The sequence below is a fragment of the Phyllostomus hastatus genome, unplaced genomic scaffold (genome assembly GCF_019186645.2).
Source record: "Phyllostomus hastatus isolate PE091 unplaced genomic scaffold, TTU_PhHast_1.1 phas_scaffold_585, whole genome shotgun sequence".
Lineage (NCBI taxonomy): Eukaryota > Metazoa > Chordata > Mammalia > Chiroptera > Phyllostomidae > Phyllostomus > Phyllostomus hastatus.
In genome coordinates this window covers 27,797,038-27,805,799 of record NW_025334037.1, presented here as the reverse complement: position 1 = coordinate 27,805,799, position 8,762 = coordinate 27,797,038, and the positions used below count along the sequence as shown (strand labels likewise).

The 8,762-nt window shown below is 57.5% G+C and overlaps 1 protein-coding gene across 4 annotated transcripts; it reads right to left on the bottom strand.

Moving 5' to 3' along the window:
• Positions 1–656: 656 nt before the first annotated feature.
• LOC123810089 (GDP-fucose transporter 1) lies at positions 657–8,533 on the bottom strand. Of its 4 annotated transcripts, none has more exons than XM_045825531.1 (3): positions 8,405–8,533; positions 6,223–6,749; positions 657–2,436 (listed from the first exon to the last, which is right to left on the bottom strand). In XM_045825531.1, the coding sequence occupies exons 1-3, from the start codon at positions 8,434–8,436 to the stop codon at positions 1,877–1,879; spliced, it is 1,119 nt and encodes a 372-aa protein (XP_045681487.1). In that variant the 5' UTR covers positions 8,437–8,533; the 3' UTR covers positions 657–1,876. The 4 variants fall into 4 exon arrangements, with proteins under 4 accessions (XP_045681487.1, XP_045681489.1, XP_045681490.1 ...); XM_045825533.1 differs by lacking the exon at positions 8,405–8,533 and adding an exon at positions 8,165–8,383; XM_045825534.1 differs by lacking the exon at positions 8,405–8,533 and adding an exon at positions 8,103–8,169.
• Between the last annotated feature and the right edge of the window lie 229 nt (positions 8,534–8,762).

Sequence of the window (8,762 nt, the reverse complement as noted above, 5' to 3'; positions counted from 1 at the left end):
TTCCTTCCTGTGCTCCTCTCTGAGCCTCACTATCCTCATACAGAAAAAGGGGGATCAGCGATGGAGCCCACCTCACAGGGTGTGTGCGACAGGGGCGTTGTGGGCGGGGGTTGAGAAGGTGAATTATGGAGGTGGAGCACTCAGCACAGTGCCCAGCCTCCAGCAAGTGCCCAGTAAAGGGCAGCTATTGCTGGTATGAAAGCCCAGGTCTGGACACCAGCCTCCCAGGGAAAAGGCCTGACCTGAGAGAGAGAGAGAGAGAGAGAGAGAGAGAGAGAGAGAGAGCGAGACAGAGCAGGCTTTCCTTTGAAGGGCTGCCCTGCTAATACCTGGGCTTGGTCAGGGCAGGGGAGAGGAGCCTGGTTCACAAATTGAGTCCAGCCCTGGCTGGTGTGGCTCAGTGGACTGAGTACTGGACTGTGCAGCAAAAGGTCACCAGTTCGATACCCAGTCATGGCACATGCCTGTGTTGCTGGCCAGGTCCCCAGTAGGATCGTGAGAGAGGCAACCACACATTGATGTTTCTCTCCTTCTCTTTCTCTCTCCCTTCCCCTCTCTCTAAAAATAAATAAATACAATCTTTACAAACAATGAATCAGGTCCAGGCTCTGCTGGGCCCCTTCCTGCACTCACCCCATTCTCCCCAACACACAGGATGTCTTATTCTGATTTTAATTAAGTCACACACAATTCAGGGGATCAGGCCCCACCACTGTCATTAGAAATCACCTGGGATTGTGGGGGGTCCTGGAAGAGGGGGTGGTGACAAGATGTACTCTTCCTGTGGTCCCCTATAGGGACCAAACCCATCAGGAGTTACCCTGGAGGGGGGAGATGGGTGGAACAAATCCCCCAACAGAAGGGACAGGCTAAAGCTGCCCAGAGGCCTGGGCAGGGCAGTGAGGGGACCATCAGGTTGTCAGCCCCAACCTCAGGGAAAATCACAATTGCTCACTGACCCGGGGAAGAGGCTGCATCAGGCCCCCAGGGGAGAAGCTCTGGGGGAGGCAGAGCTGGAGAGGCACAAGTGGCCCCTGGCCACACTCTGCAGCTGAGCTGGGCAGCTGCCCAGTGCTGGGGCAGAGAGGGAGGCAGCTGAACCCGTGTCAGGACTGGGGAGCGCGCCCATGGCCCTGCCTCATCTGTGAGAGGTTTGGGGTTCCCATGTTCAGGAGCTGGAAACATGGGGTGCAGGTGGTGGGAAAGCGCACTTTCCCATGATGTACCCCATTCCCAGGACACTTCCAAGTGGCCTCTGGGGGTGCCAGGGCCAGTCATAGGCACAACTGATCCTTTGCCCCCTTCCACAGGGCCTGGTGGCCTCTGCAGAGAGGAGGGAATAGTGGCCCCTTCCCCCCCTAGCCCAGCCCCCACGTCCCTCCCAGGGAGGCTGGGTTTGTGGGGCCACAGCTGTGCTGCCCCCTGGAACCTGGACATGTGAAGTGTCCCAAACCCCTTTGTTGGGCCTGTGGGGGGGTCACAGCCTCATGTCCCTGCGCACTTTGCCACACTGCTCCTTCAAGGTTGTGGCTTATCCTCAACCCCAAGGGTCACGTGCAGGTAAAAGGCCCTGGGAGGGGGGCAGGAAGAGGTGCATCACTGCTGCTCCCCAAGGGCTAGTGTGCTCTCCAGGTAGGGGTCCCTCCTCCCTATGGGAGGACAAAACCCCCAAGTAAAAAAGGGGATGGAGAGAGGATTGGCAACTTTCTGACATTGCTTGAAACACTGGTTCCATTTGACCACTGGACTCCCATTGGTCTGTAAACAATGCCCCCTGGGGGCTCCCTGCCCTGGGTAAGAGACATTCCCCTGGATGGCGGGCGGGGGGGGGTGTGCATTCTCCTGGGACAGGCCATCCGGAGGTCCCCGGAGAGGCTCACACCCTCATGCTGTTCTTCTCGTCCTCCTTGGGGCCGGGCTCCTCCTGGACCTTTTTCATCTCCCAACCCCGGACCCAGGTGTAGGCAGAGGAGCCTCCTAGCACCATCAGGTTGCTTGTCCACCAGAGGAAACTCTTGGTCTCCTCATAGTACAGTACAGCCAGCACCGTCTGGGCACAGGCCTTGGCTGTCCCTGACACGTTGTGGGTCAGGGGACTGGTGAACTTGATCTGCAGGCCTGTCACGTAGCCGATGGCAAAGCCGAACAGTCCTCCCAGCGTCATCATGCCCCAGAAGTGGGCACTGCCCAGCTGGACAAAGAAGCGGAGGGCCTGCAGCTCCCCCAGAAGCAGAAGCAGTGGCAGGAAGAGGACGCAGGCAATCACGTTGTTGTAGAAGGTCAGGCGCCAGATGCTGCCATCCACCAATGGGAGCACCTTCTTGGTGTAGATGGCGTTGAGTGAGACGCAGAGGCTGGCTAGCACACCAAAGAGGGTGCCGGTCCAAGACAGGGTACCCTCTGCCCCCTCCTGGTCCACACCAAGCCAGAATCCACCTGCAGAGGGGAGAGGAGATGGGGAGGGAGATGAGAATGGGAGGAAGGAGGACAGAGAATTTTGCTGCAAAAATTCACAGAATATAATACTGCCATCACCACCCTATCCTCTCGCACTCCCTGCAATAAATATGTCCAAAGTCTCTATTGTATGCAAAGCACCACACAAGGGCTGGGGGCGTGGCCCAGGACAAGAATGCTTCTGCAGGGAGCATGCATTCTAGCAAAGGACAAAGAAATTAAACAATGTATTGCCCAATTACTTCTTTAATTACAACTGTAATGAGGTCCGTGAAACAGTGCAGGGCGCTGTGAGAACCCATAACTGGGTGACGGTGCTGGCCCGAGGCATCTGGAAAGTAGCACTTGAGTCGAGCCCTGTAGGATGCGAACTTTATGGTTTCAGAGACCCTGGGCAAGGGATTTAAGGTCTCAGAGGCTGGGCGTCCTGGTCTGTAAAAGGGGAGCCTGTAGTGAGTTAGAATCACTTGTGGCTGCAGGTCACTTGGGATAGTCAGGCTTCATGCTTTCTTAGGCTCCTATCCTCTGTCACCTCCAGCCCACAGAGCCTCCGAGGCTCCCCACCACCCACCATTGGTCTGTGCTCCTCAGCCTGGCACCTGGGCATCCTGCAACTCCGCCAGCTGTCGGCATCCTGCGCCCACCCCAGCCAGCGGTGCTCTGATCTCCTGCTTCTCAGGCTGGTGGGGCTCAGAGTCCTTGTCTGTCTCCAGCACCAGAACCACCTTCCTCCTTCTCAGACAGTTTCAACTCATTCCTCAAGGTCAAAGACAGCTTCTCTGGGGTAGGGGGGGGTCTTCCTGATACCTCCAGCCACCAGCCCACTTCCTGCTTATGCCTCCCTTGAAGACCCCTGGTGTGACCGGGGCTGCAGGGCACCTGCCCATGGGACAGTGCAGTCTCTTCAATGAGACCCCACCTTCCCAAGGCAGGGCTGAATCTTACACACGTTGTATCCCCTGCCTCAGCCTCTGACAACATAGGGGGATGGGCGGGGGTAGGAAAAGTTCTGGTGTCAGAGAGATTTGGGCTCTGCCATTTAGAGGCTGGGTGGCCTGGGAAAAGTTCACTGAACTTCTCTGAGCTCCCGTTTCCCTGAGTGGCAGAGATATGGGCCACTCTCTTGACCTTCCCCCCCCCACCCCAAACCAATCTACTCTGCACCTTGCAACCCGAATGACGTTCCTAAAGTACAGATCTTAGTGAAAGATCTGCTCAAGTCATGTCCTGGCCTAAAGCTCCTCTATGTCGCCTCCTCAATGCCCTTAAAATGTTCCCGACTCATGAACTTGGGCAGCCTCCCACATGGTGAGTCTTGCTCAGCCCAGCTGTGGAGGGTGCATGTGCTCTACTTCACTCCTCCCTCACACCCATCTGGCACTTCCTCCAGAAGGGCTGCTTGCATGACCCCCTGCCCACCCTCCTGCCCTTCCCACCACAGCCAGGACTCTCACAGCACCTTCTCTGTCCTGTCACAGCTCTGCCTGCTCCATCTTCACTCACAGACTGCCACGCGCCATCACCGTGACCTCCAGGAGTGTAGGAGCCGAGTCTACCTTTTCCAAACATGTCTCCCCAGTGCCTGGCACAGTCCCTGACATGTGCCTGGTCTCAGTGAGTATTTGTTGAATGAATGAATGGAGGTTGTTCTGGAGGCGGTTGTGAGGATTAAGGGACACCAGGCACCCACTGCATCGTGGGCGCACTCTCCCAGCTCTCCCTTTCCTGGCAGAGCCTTTGCAAACAAGTTACCCACGGCTCTGCTGGGGGAGGCGGGTGCTTAGCCAGAGCACCCTCAGCCCTCCTGCTGGTTACCTTCTGATTCAGGAGGGACTGCCCCCTCAAGGTTCCAGATCCCAGAAGGACTCTCAGCTGGGAGGAGCTTTGAAAGGCACTGTGTGACCTGGGAGCAGGGAGGAGGAGGGGGCTGGAGTAGTGGCCTCTGACCCCTCTTCCCCAACAAGGAGTGAGGAAGGGGAGTCACTCCACAGTGGGAACAGCTGGACAGAGACCGGCAGAGAGCACCAGCTTCTGGGCCTGGCCTGGCCCCATCAGGTTGGCCAGTGGCTGCACCTCTCAGAAGCAATCTCACCATCAGTTACTTTTATTACTTTCGGATCTGGGCCCAGTTTCCCTAGTGACATCACCTTCCTGCGTGCAAGTTCTCCCACCAAGAGCATCCTAAACACACACACACAGGTGTGCAGGACTGAAGTGCAGATGCGTGGGGCAGATGGGGAAGTGCGGGAGACAGTGAGGCTTGCCCTGGGAGGGGAAGAGGGAGCAGCTGAGAGAGATGCTGGGGTCTTGGCAGCTCCTCCCACCCTAACCTCCTCCCTTCTCCCCTGCCCCACCCCCTACTTGGGGCTGAACTGAGCAGTCCTGGATACAGCAGTTGCTCAACAAGGGGGACATTTTCTAGGACAGGTGGCATGGGATGGGCTCCTGCCCTTGAGTGGCCCCCCTTGACCTGGGTCTCTGAGACACTGGGGAAGAATATGCAGGTCAACCAAGACCAACTTTCCAGCACCAGGAAAAGCCTGAACAGGTTTCAAGAGGCATCTCATTCCTGGGTGACAGAGGCCCAGGAAGGGGAGAGGGATGCTGGGGGTGCCCCTACCCAGTGTGCTGCAACAAAACAACAAATGTTCTATAATCTAAGTTGTCCAGACAGTCACTGCTGGACACATGTGGCTGCTGAACACTTGAAAAGTGGCTACAGAATCAGGTTACAACACCTGTCACTGAGACTAAATTTTCAACCTTTCATTTAATTTGAATTACAGGAAGTCTTCATTTCATGTGGTCCATAGATTCTGCCACTAAAACAACCTAGAACTGAATCAGTTTACCATAGGCTAATTGATACAAATGATATTAAGTTCCTATGCATCTCATCACTGTTATAACAAAATGATGCTATTTGAGCACCTGCTGCAATGGAAATGGAAACAGACATGTGGCAGTGACTGCTGTATCAGACAGCACAGCTCTAACTTCTGGGGGACGAGAACAGAGCAGAGTGGTTAGAAGCACAGGCCTGGCAGTCTGGCCACTCTGTGTGTGCATCCCGGCCTTGCAGTCCTGGCTGTGTGGCCTTAGGCAAGTAAGTAACCTCTCTGAGCCTTACTTTCCCTGTTTGAATGGAGATGATGACTGTGATGCCACTGCCCAGGAGCTCTGGGGAACAAAGGAGATGCTATATGGGAAATGATAGCTCAACGTCCCCATCAATAAATCATCAATGGTGATTTTTTGAGGGTCAAGCCTGGGAAGACAGCTAACATCTCTCAAAGCATATCTCCTGCCACCGTGTCAGGCATTATTATGAGCCTGCAAGGTCAGGGTGACAGAGTAGTAATGAAAAGATGCATTGTCTTCTAGAAAGACTACTGGATGGGGAGTCAGGACATAGCAATAGAGCACAGTAAGCATGGTGGTCAAGTGCCTGGGGGCTGACTGCTTGAGATCAGATCCCAGCTCTGCCACTTATTAGCTGTGTGATCTCAGACAAGTTACTGAACCTCTCTGTGCCTTGGTATTCCCTCAGTGAAATACAGATTATAATTTCACTTTGTGTGAGGGGCCCTGCCTGTGCCCTTAACTTGTTGGGGGACCTCAAGCAAGTTGTTTGCTCTCTGGATCCCAGGATCTTCCTCATGTTACTGTGGCATCATGGGAGCTGGGACAGATAAAGTCCAAAGGTGCTTGGGGTTTTGGCTGCCGTGCCTCCCCTGTTTCCCACAGCCCTGGCTGACCACTCACCAATGATGACGCCACAGGTGAGCAAGGCATAGAAGGAGGTCGTCTGTTTGAGCAGCAGGTAGGAGAGCAGCACATTGAAGACAGTAGTGAGCGAGCGGCCCACGTTGTAGAAGGCCACACCCACGTACTTCAGGCAAAGGTTATTGAAGGTGATCATGCTGATAAAGACCACCGACAGGGGTAGGACACTGCGGGCCACCCTGAGATCCAGGCACAGCGTGGGGAAGTCCACTGCACCAGGAAAGCAGGCGGCCAGTGTGCTGAGACCCTTGCAGAGCACTGTGGTCACCAGGCACTGGTAGAAGGTGACGAAGATGGGGGCGTCCAGCTGTAGGGAGGAGCTGTCCAGCAGGTACTTGTTGAGAAACACCATGGAGATGGAGGTGACCCAGTAGAGAGAGACCACCAATGCGATCTGCAGTGCCCGAAGTAGAAAGGGCTTCTCCCGGCTGGCGTCCGGCTCACTGTAGGGGTCGGGGCCCCCCATCAGGGCCATGTGCAGGATCCTGGAGCGCTTCAGAGGGGCCCTGTTCATGGTAGCAGAGGAGCTGGGTCACTGCACAGCCAGAACTGATTTCCTGGTTCAAGGGCAGTGAGCTCAAATCTGCTTTCTGCAGGCCGCAGCCCTCAGCTGTCACGTGGGGGGTGGTCTAGAGGCCTGCCCACCTTGCCCTTGGATGAAGAAGTTCGGTTTTAGGGTGAGCCTCCCAACCTGCTCCCACCCCAGGGGCCTCATGCATGAGGCAAGGCACAGGGAAGGGCCAGTGAACAGGAAGATGACCTATCAGGGAAGAAGAGGCTGGGGCCTAGGGGAGAGGAATGGAAGGCAAAGTGGCAGGAGGAGGAGGAGGAGTGCAGGGCCAGGGTGCCGGAAAATTGCGGAGGACAGGGTGGGGAGGAGGTGCAGGGAGAGGGAGGGAGGCATGGGCTGCTATGGAAGAGGTGCGTTTGTGGGGAGAGAGAGGGCGGCCTGCCTGTGGGGAGCTGAATGGAGGAAGGGCTTGCGGGGGGGTGTTCTGGAAAGAGGGATGCTAGGGAGGTCAGAAGGGCTCAGGGTGGGGTCCACAGGTCGCGGAAGGAGGCCGGCGAGCGCTGGGGCCGAAGGCGCAGTTTTCCCGAGCGTGGGCTACGGGTCAGGTGAGAGCCTCTAAGCCTCGGCTAGGGCTCCCGGAGAGGCGGGCCCCGGACTCATTTCCGGGCACGCCCCCCGATCTCTTCCTTAAAGAGCCCGCACGCTCACGTCATCCTTAAAGCCATAGTAGCCGGGAGAAGGCCTTCAGACTCAGCTCGCGTCCGGCCCCCTGCTGCCTCTCAGCAATTGTTTGTTAGAGGAGGTGGATGTCAGCAGCCAAGAAAGGTTCCTCAGGCATTTTGAGCCTCCCCTTCCTGCAAGCGCCGCCCGCGCCGTCTCTTCCAAAGGCTAACTCCCTCCCCTCCGCTGATCTAAACGAGCTTGAGACTCGGCTGAGTTCCCCAGAGGGACTGCGCTCTCCGCGCTCCCCATTCTTGGCACTGTCCCACGTCCCTCCACGTCGAGAGACACCCCCACCCCTGCCAGCCCCCCAGCTCACTGTTCCCAAACCTCTATACAGTTTTTTCCTTCCCCTCCGTCACCGCCTCAGCCGTCTTTTAACTCAGATTCTTAGCAGCGTTCCCAGACGACCGAGGCCATACCGCCCCTGCAGAACCCCAATCTGTCGCCCCGGAGCCCCCAATTCTAGGCGCCCCCCCTCCCCAGGCGGTCGGATCCGAGACTCAATGCATCACCCTCTCCTCGGGTTGTCTCCAGCTTGCAAAATCTTCCTTTTCACACCAGGCCCAGCCGCGAGCTCCGGCCCCAAGGCTGGCGATCCCAGAAGCGAAAGCGACCCCGCGCTCACCTTGGTGTTCGCTGACAGACTGTGGGTCCCCTCCGCCCTTCCCTGTATCTGGGGCAACGCACCTGCCGCGCCCTCGGGAGATGACTGCCTGTTCCCAGCTCCGGGCGCGGGCACCCTGCCAGCCTCGCTGCCAACTTCCCAGTGGGGCCCGGGGGGCGACCGCGGGGCGACCTAGGCCCCGGTCTACCCTCGGCCCCGGGTTATCGCGCTGGTCGCGGGAGCAGGTCCCTTCCTCTTTCCGAGGCTACCCCAGCTTCGGGTACCTCGCCCCAGTCAGCCCCACAATCCCGCTCTCCCGTTACCGCAGCTTGCAAGTCCCAGGGTCCCGCTGCATCCCCGGCCCGTCGCGCACCAGGCCTGCGTTTCCAGAAGTGCGAGCGGCTAACCGCTCCGATTCTCTCTGTTCCTCGGCAGCGGAGTGTCCCCGCCCCCCTCCCGCCCCCCGCGCCCACCTCCCAGGGACCAGCCAGGGACCGGTCACCTGCCCGGGACCGCCATTAACCAGGCAGGTGCCAGGGCTGACTTCTCTCCCTGGTTCCCGCTCAAGCACCAGGGCTGGGCTGCTCAATCTCCCGAGTTCTCTTTGTTGTAAAGCGAGGGGCTGGACTACGCCCACTGATCTCAAACTCCTTACTCAGAATTCTGGCTAGGATGGTTCCA

What these genes read in the sequence shown, in the direction of transcription:
- LOC123810089 (XM_045825531.1), bottom strand. Translation starts at nt 8,436, where the DNA reads ATGCAGCGGGACCCTGGGACTTGCAAGCTGCG. An exon ending in CCTGGGACTTGCAAGCTGCG is followed by an intron (nt 6,750 to 8,404) that starts GTAACGGGAGAG and finishes TACCATGAACAG; the next exon opens with GGCCCCTCTGAAGCGCTCCA. An exon ending in CACCTGTGGCGTCATCATTG is followed by an intron (nt 2,437 to 6,222) that starts GTGAGTGGTCAG and finishes TCCCCTCTGCAG; the next exon opens with GTGGATTCTGGCTTGGTGTG.